Raw genomic sequence first — 20,502 nt, forward strand, 5'->3', positions numbered from 1 at the left:
TTTGCTGAATATTCAAGATTTTTCTTCATCTTTACAATATTAACCATTCATTTTCAAACTTCAGCTATCTGATCATTTATTTTGAGCACAGCACTTTGAATGTTATTGACATTCCTGTACACAGTATATTTTAAATCATTTTGGACTCAGAGGATATAAATCACAATCCTTTATGTTGAATACAAAGCTTCCCTTCCTCATTTGGAGAAAGGCTCCTTAGGAGAAAAAGAATCTTTTATTCTAATCATTATGGATGGTGGGAAGATACTTTTTCAGAATTCATGGTTTAATATATGCGTATCAGTACTCCTAATTATGTACCTCTGGCTGTTAATTCTTATATATTATTTACACTTGGAGATGGGGAACCAGAGGAAGGAGAGCTCAGTACAACGAAGGATACACAGTTATTATCATCCTTACACTTTTATGAAATACTCTTTACAGTGGCCTGTGTGGAACTATTTAGAACTATAGGTAGTTCTTGCTGAAAGGCTGTAATTGGGACCAACAACTCCGTTGCTAAGCATTGCAGTTACACAGTACACTGAATGACCATGTCATCTTACGATGGGAGTTGCAGCAGTTCCATTTGCCTTTGTTAAGCAAATCTCAGGGTCATATGATCACCATTGTAATGCCTTCCCTTTGCCTGCAGAAGTCGGCAGTGAAGGTTGCAAATGGCAACTATGTGACTGCAACATACTGTGATTGTTGTAATTGCAAGCCAGCTGCCATGTGCCTAATCACAATCATGTGTCTGGGATATGTGGCAACAACTGCAACTACTAGGACCAGTTGTCAATCTTGTTGTGTAGAACCATTGCTAACTCTGAACGGTTACTGAACAAATAGTCATTAAACAAGGACTGCCTTTATGGCACTATGAAATTATTTTGAACTAAATGAAACTATGGAATTATTTATCATGGCAAGTCAGATAAATATGTGAATAAACCCCAAGTATAATACTTTCTTTGGAATTGAAAGCTGAACCTCAAATCAGAACTCTAACATCCATACCTCTCTCTGGAAAAGTTAGATGCCTTCACCATTTCAAGACATGTTCAGAAAGTGGAGCAGCTACTCTTCCAACATTCAGAAATGCATCCATAAGTAATTTGTGGTTAGCGCAATGTGAGTAATTTGTGCATTAAATTACAAACATATTTTAGGTAGTGAAGGGAATACCTAATCAATAAATATAAAGTATATAAATAAACTGTAGCATTTTGTGATACCTTAATAGTACATATATAACAAGCATAACAGTTAACCTGTGCCTGATCAATTAATTTTTAAGGTGCCACAAGATTCTTACAGGTAATCCACAACGTATGGTTGTAAATGAACCCAGAATTACAGTCATAATTCATAGTGGTTGTCAACAAGGTGACTCTGACTGTTATTAGGATCTTTTTGCAGCGGTTGTTAAACATATGCCACAATTGTTAAGTGAACATTGTGGTCCATAAGCAAATCCGTTTTTCCCAACAGGAGTTTTTTGATGGAAGCAAACTAAAAGGCAGAAACTAGCAAAAAACCACCAAAAATTATGGTCACATGGGATGCTGAAAACAGCCATAGTTGTGAAGTAGTTGTTGCCAAGTGCCCAAATTGCAATCACATGAACTTTGAAAACAGGCTATAAGTTTGAATGGTTGCTAAACTTGGACTACCTGTATTTGTAATCAGCATACCCTTTCAAATTAACTTGTTCCCAAATTTACTTCCAATCATATTTTAAAGTATGCAAAAATATTTAATTTTCTTCCAAATAAAAACTATACATTGTTAGTCAAGGTAATTCAGGGTTCTCTAATCTGAATGCCTCCTAGAATTCTTATCAAGGCTAGGAACTCCTAGCCTTTCAAGACTGCTTTGATTTAAAGCCTGAAAAGCACCTAGGTTGGTTAACTTGTGAGTCCTACAACTGAGAGAGAAATTGAATGTTTATAACTTGCCACCAAATGCTGAACCAAAAGACCACTTAAACAGGCATTATAAACAGTTGTGGAGTCCTTGGTGTTCTCTGATTTTATTCTCTGTACACTCTAGGCTTAGTTGTTTACTTCAGATGTTTCATTACCCAATTAGGGAATATCATCAGTGCTAGCACTGATTCCTGTTCAACTCTGAACTCCCTCCCTCCCTTGGTGTATACACACACACACACACACACACACACACACACACACACAGAGGATTCTAAACAATTCACAACTAAGATTTGTCCTGCTACTTCTCCAAGGTCCTAACAAAAGTTTTAGACAGATACCTAGAAGAAAGCAGAGAACTGTGGAATAACTGGTTCAGAAAAAAATTATTCCTAGGAAAGTGAAAATATTATTGATAGTTCTAACAAGAAGCATGATGGAATTAAGTCACAAAAATACAGCAAGATGTGATTTAAAAAATAGCAAGATGTGAAAAAAAATAGTATTGCGTATGGTTTCTCTGCTAATGTTAGTAACTACCAATTTAATTAGATGATTACAAGAAAAGTTGAATCAATTAACTGTCTGTTTTGCTTAAATTATATAGACCAACTTGTTCAACATCAGCTCATAATAATTTGTTGAATAATATTATTTTTTTAAAAAAACAAAAGAAGAAGAATCAATCTGCCTTGTTCAAATTTAAATTCAATATCACTAATCTTTTAGAGTTCTTTGAAAATGTGAACAAGAATACTTTATGGTCAGCTTTATAAAAAGCTTTCAACCAAGTTTCTCATCAAATGCTCCTGAGCCAATTTAAGAGATCAGTGTAGATCACTAAATGGCTATAGATTTTATGGATCAACAACATTATCAACAACAACATTAACAACATTATGTTATAACAATAACATTATTTTAGGGCTTGGTGGCTCAGCAGACTGATAGCATTGTGATTAACACCAACTGTCTGCAATTACTGTAAATTCGAACCTCACCAGGTTCAAGGTTGACTCAGCCTTCCATCCTTTCTAAGGTAGGTAAATTGAGGACCCAGTTTGTGGGGGCAATAAGCTGACTTTGTATAAATATACAAAAGTATGAAGGCTATTGCTTAACAAATTGTAAGCCGCCCTGAGTCTCCGGAGAAGGGCGGCATATAAATCAAATTAAAAAAAAAAATTATCTGATTAAAGATTTTAAAATAATCAGTAAAAGTAATTAGTTTTCACAATGGAGGTGTGGAAATAATTGGATCCATTTAGAATCAGTATTGGGACTAATGCTTTTTAAGTTGTTCATAAATAATTAGGATGTGAAACAGCAAAGCATCCTGAAAGGGTCTCTCAAAGCTGTAAGGACATCTAATAAAGTGGCAAATGGAGTTAAATATAAACAAGCATAAAATGAAAAACAAGGCAACTGCCTCCCCTAATTCATATATAGTACAGTGCTGTAAATGCTGTTAGGATCTGAAACAGCAGTGAATGATCATTATTGTATAGAAAAGCTAACTGAAAAACAATTGAAACAAAACAAATTCATTAGGAAAAATAAATGCCAGTCTAATTAATGCTTTTATAATGCACAAGCAATTTGATGTACTATAATTTCTTCCTATATTTCTAGATCTTGGATTACGAGTTTGAATTCTAACTTAGTAAGTGCTTCCTGTAAAATCTTTCTTGCAAATAGAGCTAAAATCTTCTCTCTACCATTATTTTGCTGTACATGGGAGTTTCTGAAACGAAACTAAGCAAATATTCATTTAGATATTTAAGTACTCTTTCTCTAGGAATAAACTTATACCTGTCCATATCTGATACATACTTAAAAGTGCCTACAGACTTTCTGAACAAGATTACATGGAAAATTAAAGAAGAATAACATTAGTCCCAAATCAATCTGATCTCTTCATTGAGTTTTGAAGTTTTACATTCTGTCCAGCCATGGCAGAAAACTGAATATAGCAAGTTCTTAAAGCAGGTATACATAACTAAAATAATTATTTTCAGACTCCATGATAGAGTAATAAAAACAAACAAGGCACTGGTTTACAAAAATTTGTAAAAAGATCCACTCCACACACACAAGGCCAGTTTTTCCAAATTAATATCACGCTAATAAGATGTGACGGTGCTTTCATCTACACAAACATCGCAAATAGCTATCCAAAACTCTGAAATGTCAAGCATAAAAACATGCATATGGAAGAAAACAGCCTAGATCCAAACACAAAGCTCAGAGGCCTTTAAGAATTCTAAATTTAATCTGGGATTTTAATAGCCAATGATCATTTTATATATGGTTGTTTGTTTTAGCAATCAAATTCAGTTTTGGAACACAATCAAGAAAGAATATTTTTTAAAAAAGTTGAGAAGCATATATCAGAGAAATGTTTGGAATTATTATTCCCAAACCAATAATTACATTTTGTTTATATGAATTGGAGGAAGACATCATGCAACTTCAAGGTTTATTTAAGAGGTCTTTGCTTAGCAGAGAATATAGTTTTAAAAGTAAATTGCATTAACTGTCTAAGAGTGTTATAAAAATTTATCTTCCTTTTTGCATAACTCTGCCTCTTGCTTCCTAGCTCCAAGCAATCACATACCTGGTGGAAATGCTTACCTTTGAGAGATGATGCTCAGAGGAAAATCCCAAGCCATAAACAGTATTTGCTCTGCTATCTGCCCATTGACCAAACTTTTGTGATGTTTTTGTGAATGTCATGTTGGGAGTGATGGTACTATTTATTATTGCCTGTGCACAGAAAAAATATATTATAAATTAAGCACAATCATAAAGCCATTTTGGGAGTGTTAATTGGCTGCTGCAGAATAGCAGTCAATTAATAGTTTTAGACTATTTTGCCAACCAAAGAATCACCTTCTAAAAACTTATTCAAAACTGATCATATTCACAGATATACTTTGTTCCATTAGCAAGTTGCAACCTTGACCAACTGCAGTCAGCAAAGATAATTGATTCCATATTGTATAAGCTCTTTTCAATTGTCATTATGTTGTTATTACAAGAAGAGTCTAAGGTTGCCACTTGTCCCTTTCATTATCCAAGGAGTGATCAAATTTTTAAAAAATTATGTGATCATACTAAGAATGTTGGTACAACAGACTTGTCTATTATAGAGACTTTCAAAATGTGAACAGTAGGGGAGTGGATGACAACAAAGATAAAGAGATAGGTATTATTTTCTTCACATGTTTATAACTGCATGAAGAATGGCTGAATAGTTCAGAGAAGAGAGTTTTTTTATTTAAAAGATATAATTGACTACTGTGTGAAACATAACTGAGTACTGCACTTTTGGTCTGATCTGATTCTTATACTCATTCGTATTTTTTTCCCAGGACATTGCTGTATCCCACAGGTGTCAAACTCGATCACATCACGGGCTGGATCGTGATGTATCACAATATTTTTTCCCTTTATGGAGCCAAGGTGGGTGTGGCCTGCGCATGACGTATCTGGCCTACAGGCTACCAGTTTGACAGGCCTGCATATCTAATATCAACGTAACAAACAGGTATACTAATAGAGGCTTCATCTTTCTGCCAGTATAACATCATTCTAAAGTATACTATATTTAGTATTTCATGTTAACATTTAAAATAACTTACTAAAATATGTTTGCAAACTGTAAATATAGTGTTCGCATTGGAATCGAAGAATTGTACCTCTCCTATGAAAAGGATTTCAAGTGTATTTTTTCACCCTACAAAATGGATACTGTATGAGAATAGATTAATTCCATGGTAAAAGCTACTACATGGAAAAGGACAGTAATTGAAAATTGAGCTGTGCAGATGCTTGATTAATTCTTACTCACTTATAATTCTGGATATGATGTCTTGTAATTCCAGATTTTGATTTATTCATTATTATACACCATAACTTTCTGGAGCATAGTTCAAAAATATGTAACATGATAGCATGTTCTGATGGGGAGGAATGTTAACCCCGAAGATGAATTAACTGTAAACTATTCTGGATTAATACACACACACACACACACACACACACACACACACACAGAGAGAGAGAGATACACACACACACACTCACATAGCCACAATTCTGGTAAGAACCAAACATGCATATGGAAGCAACTGTCCTTGAACAACATTTTGATTAGTGCAATGGCACAGAAAGAACTGATGACTTTTTATTTTCAGAACCAGCAAGATATACTGTGACTATTTTGTCTAAGCTGCCATCTTGAATTCAATATGTTGTTCCATCTACAGCTTCTAGATAGTTTTAAAGGCACTGTAGTAACCCAAATGAGTTATTAAGAGAACTCTGGCCATATTTTTGCCCAGGGACAAAAAGAAACACATAGCACCATTATGGCACTTTGTTGTTAGTTGCGAAGATGTGTCCGACCCATCGTGACCCCATGGACAACGTTCCTCCAGGCCTTCCTGTCCTCTACCATCCTCTGGAGTCCATTTAAGCTCAATTACGGCACTAAGGAGACTTTATTTGCATAACTCTTGATCATTAGGTCTAAGCCTTTTTCATTTAAATACACAAATAGTGACCCCCCCCCAAAAAATCAGCTTTATTCATGATGTTATCTGATTCTGAAATCAATCTCATTCTTTCACACTATTTGTCTAGACCTTTTAGCTGTTTGTATATCTTATAGGTTCTGGCTTCATGTGGCTTTTATCCCATAGGGAAGAAGTTATAATTTTTTTTAACAAGGCTAACAACAGTTTAGGGACGAGGTTTATGGCTAAAAAGCCTTCACCCAGAACCATTAATTGCGGAGCTTTTCTGCAGTTGTTTCCAAGTGAAAAATGTTTGAAGGTTTTATATATATATAAAAGGTCTATTTAATGGTCCAAAATGTATCATAAATAAAATGCAGCAATTAAAGAAAGCTAATTTTAAAGCAATAATGAGTCGGCCATTAGATCAGAGTTGTGGGAAGTTGATACCTATAAGCAAATCAGTTTCTTAATCCGAAGGTCACCTTCCATAATATTAGAAACATAAACTTCGCTATGCAGCATATCTGGAGATTTTCAGTGCTTTATAACTCAAAAAATGAGCTTATTTCAAGGAATGGCTTTTCAAGAGGGATAAATATCACTGACACCCTGAAACCTTAATAAATTTGTATAGGTCAGATATTTATATTTTTCACAATGAAAGTAGCTTTCTTTGTTCAAATGAGGAGTTTCATTGGGAAAATGAAGGAAGGAATACTTTCTGCTTTTTACATTTGTGTCATCCAGTTGGTGGTGCTATAATAATTGCATAAACTAATTCTCGCATAAAACACTGCATTTTTGTCCAATTATTTAAGTTCTCATATATAACAATGAAATTGGATATTAATATCAATATTCTTAAAATACTGTTTTTTCCATACTAACAAGCATCTGTGAATTTTTTGTTAATTGAACTGGTATATTGTAAGGACACTGGTCTCCCATAATATTGGGAGTCCAGCAACTTAAGTTTCTAGGCAAGTCAAAAAAATCATCCCCATTTTTAAGAAGCTCATGTCCAAAGCCAATTCTCTACTACAGGCAAATGACCTAAATAAGGATGTTAAACAACAATAACTGATACTGTATATTAGTATCTTTTACACTCTCCCCTTATGGCTATTGACAGATATAGCATTTTTAAAATTTTTGTTACTATTACCTTGTGTTATTTTAAATTTTAAATTGTTATAATTGTAAAATATTTGAAACAGGAGATTCCATTTTAAAATTATAATTGTACATCATATCCACGGTTAACATTTTTAAATATTCAAATTGATAGGAAAATATTATTTGTTCCTATCATTCCATGTTCTAGTGAAAAAGAATGAATTTTGGAGAGCTGTATGTGTACCTACATAGGTACAACCTATTTACGTAGATTACAATGCAAGAACACTGAATGGGGGGAAAATGAATGGGTAGAATATAATGTCATTGTTCACTTGACTTGCTATCCCAAATGTTCAGGCAAATTGGTATTTTTTTCATAAAAGCCTTCTTTTCCTGTAAGAGACCAACACCTCTAATTACAACTAAACATTTACACAAATTTGTATAATGAAATTACAAACTATCTCTCTCTCCATATGGTATAACATCTCTTTTGGAAGACATTTCCAAGTTCCTATCAGGAACATTTGGCTATTGTTGAAAATTATTTTATGTTAAGAATTAAGTGAACAAAAATATGACTACTTGGGTACAGATACACACTCATTTCAAACAGCAGTTTTTAGCTTCTTTTCTTTTCATGCTGAATTCCTACTCATACACAAACAAGCAAGGCATGCCTTTTTTGAACATCTATCAATGGTTTATCAGCACAGTTCGAAGCATTTTTACTAAAATATGATTTTGTAAGCCAACTTCCAACTATCATTGTATCATTCTGGATCACATATCAATGAAATACCTTGAATTATGTTAAAAAGGAAGGCATCTATGTTTCATAGTTAATGCAGTTCTAGTTTATTTTGGCTTAAACAATCAAGGAGCTTACCTTTGAGCCATCCAAGCTGATGATCCTATAGACGTTTCTTGTGCTGTCATAGAAATAGGACACAGTAACAGCATGCTTGCTGGTGGGAACCCAGTTCTTCTTTGTATTTGGGTCAATTTGGAAGACATGAGCTCGAGTGCTGTAGATGGGTTGCTCCCTGTAGGGCAGAAAATAAAAGTGATGGATCTGGTTTGGACGTAGTATGATTGTACATGGGTCATTGGGATATTTCATCCATTGGATCCTACTAATGACTTCACTTTGCATCAGTAATAAACTTGCCTTCCTAAGACGTATGTATATAGACTGAGATTTCAGTATAGCACATGAAAAGTATTCAGAGGAAAGAGAACTGCAAGTCCATTAAAATAAATTGAGTGGCCAGCTGTACAGTCAAATAAAGGAGACGTATCTAAATATAGAGGCATTACTGATATACCACCTCCTCCTCTCCCCTCCTCCATCTGTCAGCCTCTTTAAACATGGACTGTCAATATTGCAAGTTTTTTTTAATTAAAGGTCACCTAATTATATGACTTAATTTAAAAAGTTAATTTAACTTTTTATTATTAAAAATAATATAATGATATTTCTGATAAATATCAATTTTATTGGTGATATATGGTTACAAGTAGTGATCATGGTGATAGATAGAAAAGAATCTTATAATACCAATTCCCCATCTATTAATAGAATACATTCTCTTTGTTATGCTCCCTAACTCTGTTCTAAGAGAGTTGGGGAATTTTTAAAAGCAGCTGAAATACTTCTGATAAAGAACCCTTCAATTTTTTCACACTAATTCATTTTCAAATATCAAAAGTATATTTTTGGACCCTTCTGTGAATGACTAGTTAATGCACTATCTGAACCCTATTAACTGTGGTTCTTCCTCAAATCATGAATTGGCATGATGTATGAACTTGTAATTCTTTCTTTGAAAAGAAAGAAAAACAAGAAAGTTCAGTTGCCTCCTGAAAAAAGCACCTTTGGGACAACCATGACCTGGATGACTGAGAATCTCTACAGACTTTTAGTTGTACAATTTGGGATAAACACCCTTTGAATGGCGTGGGAGTAGAAATGGATTTCCAGAGAAAAATTGCAGACTACAGAAACCAGGAGCACTACTCAGGTGACCCTGAGGACACAGATAAACCTCCAAGTGCTTCAATAACCCTCTAAAAGGATGCAAATGACCAGCTGTCTGTAAGGAATATAAATCCTTCCATTCCCCACTATCCTGTCAGAGCTGAAGAAGCTTCTTGGATGAGAAGTGAAATGTCTTCAAAGAAAAAACAAGAAAGTTCAGTTGCCTCCTGAAAAAGCACCTTTGGGATTCCACTTTCAAAGAATATCAATGCAAGTTTGGAAAATATTTTGTAAATTCATTACAGTATTATAAACTAAGAGTCTTATAATTAGGAAAAATAATGTTTTTATATTTACATGCTAGTACATCATATTGAAAGACAGAAAAGCAGTAGTAATCAAATCAGAATTCTAAAGTTCTCCAGGGTTTTATTAATCTCTTGGGAATTTCATTCACAGATACTTGTGATGATTTCTGGATAGATGATTATCGTTGTCAATCTAAATGAGCTTTTGAGTTAGGGAGTTAATTCAAGTAGGCCATGTCTTCAGAATTGGCTTGTAATTAAAAGATCTTTAGTACCATTATGAATCTCGATTCAAACATGGGGCAAGATACACTGTTGGACTAATATTTTATTCTAAGTTAAAGAAAAGATATTACTATAATTGAAGTCATGGGGGAAACCATGTAATTTCATTCATTCAATTTTACACCAGTCTTTTACTCTGATGAGTTTCATAGTTGCTGTTAACAAAGCCATATATCTCTGTTCTTCTACTCCTTTAGGACTGCTAAATAAATTAATGAAGTTAGCCTATTCACAGATTACAAGCCAAAAAAATTTCAGAACCTATCTGGATATGTGTACCCTTCTTGAGAACTACTGCTTAGTTTATTTTACGGGATAATTTGGAGCTAAAAGGCAGAATGCACAGCTTTAACATTAATTATTTGATAAAACCATTGTATGTCTCTGGCTAAATGGTAAATGATATACTTGGACTGTATAAAAGTCTCAGATCCATTGTATTCCTGATAAAGCAGAGGTCTATCCAGACCATAGAGGGTAGTACCACAGCCATTATGCTCTTGGCTAAAGGCAGTCAAATAGATTAACTCAGCATACATAACTATCTGCAGGGTGGATGAGGAAAGAAGTGACAAAATACATGTCACAATGAAAATTCATTCATTTGCATAGTTGCATGCAATCATGTGATGCAAGGATAAAAGAGCAGCACTTCCAATGTGATATTACAATATACTATTATTTTATCCTCACTGTGGCAGGAATTGTCTAAGTCTGCACAAAAGCAAAATATTCTAGATACGTTGGGAAGATTGTTTAATACTGTTTGTCAACAGAGTACAGGCAAGTTGAAACCACAACATAGACTTGTGATGGCGAACCTATGGCACGCGTGCCAGAGGTGGCACACAATGCCCTCTCTGATGGCACACAAGCCGTTGCCCCAGTTCAGCTCCGCTGAATATGTGCACACGCCTCCTGCCGGCCAGATGGTCTTCAGGTCTCTGTCGTGCATGTGCGGGGGGCAGGCGCATGCAGGGGGCCACACGTGCATTGTCTTTTGGGGGTTCACGCATGCACGCTTTGGGCACTCGGTCTAGAAAAGGTTAGCCATCACTGACATATTGTTAATTCCTGATATTGAAAATATTTGAGCTAAGAATCAAAATAAAGGTCCTAGAACTTTACTTCCTACTTTAATTCATTTGAAGTGGTCTAAAACCAAAGATTGACACTTTGTTAGGAAACCAGCAGCTAAATACTAAGACCTTTCAATACGTTTAATTTACCAAGTACAAAAACTAGGACTTTCTGTAGGAGTACTGAATTTCTTTGTTCGCACATAAGCCATGCAACCTAACTGCAGGAAAAATGTATTAAATGAACTCATGGTATTTTCAGATGATGGTTCTTAGCACTACCAATAGATAGAAGGCAGCTATTTCTTCATTCTCTTTAAAATAGTAATTTTAATTTTTTAAGCATATAAATGAAATTGGTATAAGAAAGAAAAATGTTAAACATATAACACATAAAAACTATAAACTAATGTATAGATAATTACACCTATATTTTGTGTCTTTGAATCACTGTTGCTTCCTGGTCAGTGCCTGAATTATTCTACACCCTGCAGTTTTGGGGCCAGATTTTCAGAAGCAGTTTGTCACTGACTTCTTCACTAGGCTGACAGAGTGATTGGCCCATAGCAGATTTAGTGCCTAAGGTGGGATTAGAAATCATAGTGCCCTGGCTTTTAGTCTGTTATTTCAATCACTAGACCAAACTGGCTCTCATACAGATAATGATCCTCACAGAATTTTAAATTGAACATACTTGATTAATATAGTCCTGTACAAATCATTTTAGTAAACAATAGTAGTAACATTAGTAATAATAAAATAGCAGCAAAACAATATAGTAAACAATACATTAGATCAATCTTGAAACTTATGCTGTAAATCAAATTAAGATTTAATTCCATAGATAAGAGAACCCAAATTTTGGGATATAGTACTTCTCTCTTAATCTATTTTTCCCAGAAAGAAAAAGAAATCTAGAAGTAGCCATGGAAAATAACAGGTAGAAAAATATTTGTCTGAATTACCCATAAAGATCTAAGCAGTTCAAGTCCAAGCAGTCAATCATAATGTTGACCTAAGTATCGTTTTATTTCTAAATTGCAAATACGTAGATGCAACACATACCCTGCTCATTTATCTAATTGTTCACAATTTCATGAATTCAATGTTCATGAACTCTCCATAAAGAAAAAAAAAAGAAATCTCTTGTTATTTGAGAGCACAAGGTAGAGTCCTACAGATGAATGCATATAAAGAGAATTCCCTCATATATAAACAATTAGCTAGAACAGCATGGATGTATCTTTAAGGATGCCTGACAGAAACTTTCTCCTTCTAAATACACCATTGTTGCATTTAATAATTGAACGATATTTATTATGGGAAGAAAGAAGCCCTTAATAGAACTAATATATTTTAAATCAGGAGTGAAGTGTCATGGAATCTGGCAACTAATACTGTGATAATGTCCAGCAATTGCCATTGCCAACTAGATATCTTGGCTAGGTTGCACAACAAATTTGAGTAAATGAGAAGCCATTCCACTTTGTGGCCAGGATGCATGAAAATATTTATTTCAGGTAAGATGTACAATAGAATCTTGATATGATTGAAAATGCTCTCCTTGCTTCAACAGCGCTTTCTTTTATTATCCTGTTTTCTCTGTCTGCAGAGGTACATCTATCTGATGTATTTTATCAGCACATGGCCTTTCTTGGCACCTATAATAGTATATAATGAAGAGTGTCAAATTTACTAAACATCCAAACTAAATTAGTTCATGGTAGCAATGGTAATAGCATTACATGCTTTGCCTCCCTGAATTAAACCAGTGTGACAATCTTATTCTATATTATTATTTCTCAATGGCAGCAACCTCAAGATGCATGGACTTCAACTCTCAGCATCCTAGCTCGGGAACTCTGGGAGCTGAACTCCACACATCTTAAAGTTGCGGAGGCTAAGAAACACTGCTCTACAGTATGTGAATTTCTATAGATAACACAAAACAGGTACTCTTACACTAACCATTTGGAGACGCTGGGAAACTAATATTTTATTTGGTAAGAAAAACTCTACCCCTGATGAGAAAACATGGGCAATAAAATACACTTCTTCTAAAATGTGATTAAAACAAGGCACCGTAACAGAAGTTTTATCTAAAATTATCTTTTGCTTCTTTCTTCCAGTTTAATTTCCAGTGAAGTAACTTTTAACTAAGTCAGGTTGTTTGGTATCACAGAGTTAAGTTTGACACTTGACAACTGCAAGGCAAATGCTAGCTGCCTCGGTTTGTCCCATCAAAAATTACTGATAATTCTTCTGAAAGTGTTCCAGTCATTTCTTTGATGCCATCGTATTTCCTGTTATAATCCCTTTCTTCCTCTTCCTTCCACCTTGCCAAATGGAATATTTTCCAGTCCATCGTCTCCTTGCATACCAAAGCAGCAGTTAATAAATGGCAAACAAAAAAGAGTCTGAGACAAATCGTGCCACAGTATACTTTTTTTCTACATATTTTTTTTATATAGTGCTTGTTTAACATAATAGTAGGGTGGAAGGATAGTGATTTTTATGTATATGGCTTCTACCATATCGAAAGGTCTTCTTTCTTACCAACTTTTGAAGTTCTTTGGCAGGATAAATAAATCAAGTCTTTCCAAATGCTCCTTCCAGATGCTAAACCCATTCTAAAGCAGCTTTCTAACAGTCATTCAGCAGATTTTTAAAAGCCCATGAGAAAACAGATCAAAAGGTGTTCCTTCATAAAATTAGCAATCACTAGTTAACAATCGAGCAGCAACTGATGGAAATAAAATAGCATTTCTCCCCAGTTTAGGGAAGCAAGACATTATTGAATTGGCTCTGTTTCATTTATCATAAATGAGATACCTAATCAGGTATCAGCAGTAAACTAGTCATATTAATGGATGATACCTCTAATTACTGGGTATAACCACAATTCAAATAGAGTAAATATAAAGTGACCAACACTGGGGCAAAATTTTAGAGGAAAAGTCAGGAATGAAATAAAAATGAAACGTGGTGAAAAACTCCCTAAAAATACCAACTCAATGCGCAGCCACTATGAAAAGAGCCAAATACTAGCAGTTATTTAAAAAAAAAAGAAAAAGAACAGAGCAAGATTTATATCAATGGATTTCATTCACTTTGGATTTATACACTGATTTATTGTTTCAACAAAAATGTTGTGAACTGCCAGAAGACTTATTGAAGTTAGCAGTCTTTAAGAATAGTAAGATAAATGGACAAATAAATAAACCTATATTATAGACCACATGCATAAGGTTGTGTACAGCTCTGCCAGTGGTGGGATTCAAATTTTTTTACTACTGGTTCTGTGGGCGTGGCATGGTAGGCAGGGCAGGGAAAGGATACTGTAAAATCTCCATTCTATATCAAAGAAGCATATCAATAAATATGGTTGAAGGAAAAAAAAGACCAAGTAATCAAGGAATTGGGGAACTTTTCCTTTTCGAAAAAGCTAAATATTTGGACTTTTAAGCTAAGGAACGAATTCAATCGTATCAGGAAGGGAAGGCATAAGTTAGGTCATTATTTTTCAAACTTGGCAACTTTAAAATGTATGGACTTCAACTGTCAAAATTTCCAAATCAGCATACTGAGATTAAGAAACACTGTTCTAATGTAACTGGACACAACAATGGATAACAAGCAATTCATCATCAGAGTTTGTATCAATCCAAGCAGTTTACTATACTTATTTAAAATATAATATAAGGACTCTGGGAGCCAGTGTAGTGCAGTGGTTAAGGCATCAGGCTAGAAACAGGGAGATTGTGAGTTCTAGTGCAGCCCTAGGCTCAAAGGCAGCTGTGTAACTTTGGCTAGTTATTCTCTCTCAGCCTTAGGAAAAAGACAAAGGCAAATCACTTCTGAAATATGAAATCAAAACTGCAGGGACATGTTCAGGCAGTTAACAGGAATCAACTCTGACCCAACCGGAATCAACCCTAACCCAGGCACAATAAAATAAAATAAGAAAAGGCACTAATTATCATTATATAATTATATTTTAGTGTTATATTGATCAATTATTTTCTAACCAAAATGCTTTCTATATGAAGCATGATTTAAGCATTATATGAAGCATCTGATTTAAAATCATTGTTTTAACTTTGTTGTCAAATGAAGTATCTTTCACCTTAAATTGGATTATACTTTTCTGCTCTCATAAACATCTATTCTCCTATTATTGTTGGTTAACAAGTGGGTATGCTCAATGATTTCAGAATAATGTATACTGAAATTATCCCACTTAATCTTCACAGCAATTTATGAGTTCTGTTAACTGCAGACCAAGACTGTCCCAATATTGCCAAATGAGCTTTAAAGCTGAGCAAGAATTTGAAAAAGAATCTTCTCAAGAAACTCCAATGCTCTTGTAGCTGTCTGCTCATGTCCAGAATTCCATTCATGGACATTTGTGCTGCATCCTTCAAGCCACTTCTTCCATGAAGCCCAAGCTTACTCTAGATCAGTGATGACGAACATTGTTAGGTCTTGGTATGTGAAAAATTCTAAAAATGCCTAACCTGATGCTGCTGCCATCCCACCCCCCTCACACACACACACTCACACTCTCACACACACTCATACTCACATATCAAATAAAAAAGAAATCTCTAATTCCCCCTTTTAGGCCACCCTGAACTGTGGCTTTAGGGGGCAGCAATGAGGCTGGGTCTGAAGTAAAGACCTGGTTTTAATTTCAGCTTTAGGGCCATTACTTACTACTCAAAAAAGTCACCTTGGGTCATTCCCAAGATGCACAAGCTTTGGGGAATGGCGCAATTGCCCCAGAGGCATAATGCTTCTCAGGATCTGCCATGCGCCACTTAAGGTGCTCTTCCACGGCTTTTGCAATACAAAAACACACTTTGGTTTTGGACAATTTTCACAAACTCCAGGGGTTGCATATCTCATTCCCACCCGGCTTCCGCAGCCTATGTAAACACTGGTGTGTCACCCAAGATGTTGCGACATGTCAGCTTTAACACACATGTCATAGGTTTACCACCAATGCTCTTAAGCTTCAAGAAAGACTCAGGTTCCTGCCACTGCATTTGCTAATCTTTTCAACCCTCTGATGGCTCTAGTTGTCTCCTCTCTGCTCACCAAGTGAGTTTGTTTTTTAGATCCATTCCTAACACCTTCCCATCTCTCATGGGAAGTTGTCCAGAGTCAAGTATGTGAGATGGGAAAATAAATAAATTTGAAAGTGAGAGCCAGGTAAAAGAAAATACTACTGGCAAAGGGTTCTGTATCCATGGCATGCCAGTTGGATAACTGATAGCATAAAGAATAATGACCATCAGAATAATAAAAAGAGGAAGCTTCTGACAAATGAACAAAAAGATATGGATTTACGGCAGAAGACTTCTGATGGGTTGTGAACTCCGCAAGGCTGCAGGAGGCTTCTAGCAATATGGTAGTAGCTAATTTTACCCCATTATGTGAGTTTTTCAAGGACAAATGGGAAAAGATTTCTGGGTGACAACATATTCCTCCATTTTCAATTTTTCCCCCTAAACCCTGAAAAAAGTTTGAAGTTACACACCAAATTGTACCAACAAAATTGCCAAAATTACGCAGAATAATTTGGGGAAGAATGCTTATGGAATTTTAAGGGAACAAATAGGAACAAACTGTATTCCCCCATTTAGAATACGAAACATGTTGCAAAAGGGGTGATGTCTTATTTGCTTTAAGAAAATATTCTACCTTCGATATGCATGATTTTTTATTTTTCAGGTTTTTATAAAATTACAAATTTGCTACATGATAATCAGTACATTTATTTACTTTGCAATGGTATTGAAAATAAATAAATGTACAGATCATTGAAAACATCTACAAGAAAAGTAGTTACTGTATATTCTTTGTGATATGCATATGTCAGGATAAATATTTTTAAATGGTTTATTTCTGCATAAATTACATAAAGATTGGGAATCCATATATAAACTATAATTTCACTGCCATTTAACTTACCAATTAACTTCCCAGTGATGAATGGAGGAAAGAAAACTATTTTACCACAAAGAAATGTGGTATAGGTATATTTTTTGTCATTATATTGCAAGAGGCTAAGCTAGGGACACTTCTCTTTCTTTAAAAACAGAACTGCTAGAGATGCACCAAATAATTTTAATATCAAACAGAACCATCTAGGCAAGATTTCAGATGCTCATGGTAAAATATTTTGTTTAATAGTGTGCCATTTCCAACTGTTGTAATTGGAGAAGGGCTACTGCAAGAAGATAAATAGGGAGCACATGAAGATCTTACTTCATCTGCATACATTCATCAAATAATCATAATCTTATTCTATTATTAGTTTTAAAAGCTAGCCAATTATAAACTACCTTATTTCTATTTGACCATACTATTATCTTCTATTCTAACTATAAGAAATATTCATCATGTATACTTTGGCCTGTTTGATAATATGTTTGATCTATGTATTCTGTACAACATGAAACTTTAGCTACAAGTGACGTCAGAAGCAGCTGGCTATCATGTGTACCTGAGTCAAAATTAGAGCAACCCAATGACAGATGGGAATCCAGCCAGATGACACACATGCACACAAAGAAAATCAACCAAAATGCAAACCATAATTTGTTGCAGAAAGCACATTAATTTATATAGAAAGTGTATGTGTGTCTTGCACACTTAATTGAGACTCTATAAACGGTTCTCTAGAAAGCATGATGATTAAACTTGTCCATTTTCTTTTTCAGTAAAAGCAGTAAAATTGCTTGCCAACAAATTATTTTGTACTATGCTAATCAAATAATTTAAAATGTGAGCATTTTATGAAGGGTTATGATAAAAATCTGAGTCCAGTCATCTGGTTGAACAGAAGATGGCTCATTAAAATTTGCAATACAATCTTATGTTTTTAAAATGGCACTGAATCTGTTCTTAATGTAATGTGAATGGGAGTATTTTAAAAAATGACATTCAGGAGGATTTTTTTCAACATTTACTGAATCACATTAGGAAAGTTCACCAAATCACTCAAGTTGCTTGGGAAATTCTGAAAAACAAAATTATTAAAGCCTAATCAAACACAATACCACAGTGAAAAAAAGAAAAGAGACCCTAAACAAAGCCAGTGTGGTTGCATAAAGAGCTCTATGACAAATTGAGGGACAAAAAAGACAAGTATAAAAGATGAAAAGAGGGTTTCATAACTAGAGCAGAATATCAGCAAATAGCTCAAAGCTGTCAAGGATGGAATCAGAAAAGTTAAGGCTCAGGATGAACTAAGACATGCAACAAATGCCAAAACTTAGAAAAAAAATTATTTCAATATATAAGGAATAAGAACAAGTCAAGGACATTTATAGTGCCCTGATGGAAGAAGATGGCAAGACAGTGATGGGCAGCAGGAAAAAGCAGAACTGCTTAATTTCTTCTTTGCATCTATTTTCACACAAAAAGAAAAAATAGTCCAACCTATCAAAAACAGCACTGTGGGAAACAGAACAGGAAAGCAGGTCAAAATAAGCAAAAAGATAATAAGAAAACTCCTTTCCATTTTAGATGGGTTCAAATTGCCAAGACCAGATGGTTTACATCCCAGGATACAGAAAGAGCTGGCAGATGTGATTTCAAAACCACTGAACAAAACGTTTCAGAACTCCTGGAGCACAGGAGAAGTGCCAGATGACTGAAAAAGAGTTGATATGGTTCCAATTTTCCAAAAAAGGAAAAAAATGGAACCAGGAAACTACAGGCCAATCAGTTTGACATTAATAACTGGAAAAATCCTAGAAAAGGTTATCAAGCAGTGGATTTGTGAGCACCTAGAATGAACAAGGCGATTAATAGAAACCAGCATGGGTTTCTTAAAAACAGATTGTACCAAACAAATCTTATTGTCTTCTTTGATAAAATGACTAAATTAGTGTTTCAAGGAAATGCTCTGGATATAGTATGCATGGGCTTCAGTAAGGCATTTGACAAAATAGATCACATTCTATTGGAACAATGTGGGGTAGACAGTACCACCACCAAATGGCTTCGCGATTGGCTGACCAACCACACTCAACATGTAGCCCTCCACAGAACTACATATACATGCAGAGAAGCACGCAGTGGGGAACCTCAAGGTTCTATCTTGGGTCTAGCACTCTTCAACATCTTCATAAATGATCTAAATGAACGTACAGAAAGGGAGTTCATCAAGTTTGTAGACCACACCAAACTGGGAGGAATTGCTAACACTTTGGAAAAAAGACTCAAGTGTCAGAAGGATCTTGACAGCCTAGAGAAATGAGATGTAGTTCAGTGGTGAGAAAAGTAAGCTCCTGCACTTAGGCAGAAAAAAATAAAAGCACAAGTATAGAATAAACAGGACCTGGCTCAACGTTAATAACTGCAAGAACGATCTAGTTGTCTTAGTGTACCATTACTTAAGTATGAGTGTGCTGCAGTTGCCAAAAAAAAAACCAATGCAGCTCTAGGCTACATCAACAGAGGGATCGCAACAAGATCACAGGAAGTGATAGTAACCTTCTATATTGTACTAGTGAGGCCACATTTGGAATACTGCACCCAGTTCTTATCATCATGATACAAAGATGATGCTGAGGTCCTAGAAAGAGCGTAGAGAAGAGCAACAAAGATGATAAGAGATCTGGAGACTATATCATAAAATGAAAGTTAAGGGAAATGAGTATGTAGCCTAATGAAGAGAATGATTGGAGATTATATGGATTGCTGGAGCTTTTCAAGAAAAGATTGGACATTTTACCAGGATAATATAAGGACTGTTCCCTAGAAGTTCTCCAAAGTCCCCTTCAGCCCTATAATTCTATAATTCTAAATGTATATTTCTAACAACGTGGGCAAATTTTCTGAAGAGGAAGGTCACAATTAGTTTTGAGTGACATATCAGGAACCACTCTATAAAATGGTGTTTCTTGTTCTTATTCATTTTAAGATGTACGGACATAAACACCCAGAATGCTCACTGGGTATTCTGGGAGTAGAAGTCCACACATCTTAAAATAGTTAAAGTTGAGATCAGTTGGGCTGAAACAAAAAAGGGGCTGGTATCAGAGCAAATGCTGCATGAAGTCTGATTTAAAGTTCACTAAATACGCTCCCATATACTTAACAATTTTGAAGTTTAGTTAAAATTTCAATTTTGTGACAATTTTTGAAGAGGTCCTTGGGGATACATCTAATGTTTTAAAAGCCTGGGTCTCAATTTATGAAAATCTGCCAAGTAAGTAATAGACAGGAGAAGTGTGAGGGTGTCAAGATTTAAGC

General features: G+C 34.9%; 1 protein-coding gene across 1 annotated transcript in view; it reads right to left on the reverse strand.

The window, feature by feature from the left end:
* Positions 1-20,502, reverse strand: part of HOMER1 (homer scaffold protein 1) — a 62,108-nt gene that overhangs the window by 39,157 nt on the left and 2,449 nt on the right. The window contains exons 2-3 of the mRNA XM_070935842.1: positions 8,469-8,625; positions 4,572-4,703 (exon numbers count right to left, since the gene is read on the reverse strand). Of these exons, the coding sequence (XP_070791943.1) occupies positions 4,572-4,703; positions 8,469-8,625 (289 nt within the window). The remainder of the gene's footprint in view (positions 1-4,571; positions 4,704-8,468; positions 8,626-20,502) is intronic.

Source organism: Pituophis catenifer, unplaced genomic scaffold (genome assembly GCF_029215685.1).
Source record: "Pituophis catenifer annectens isolate HBS135680 unplaced genomic scaffold, rPitCat1.0.hap2 SCAF_2, whole genome shotgun sequence".
NCBI lineage: Eukaryota > Metazoa > Chordata > Lepidosauria > Squamata > Colubridae > Pituophis > Pituophis catenifer.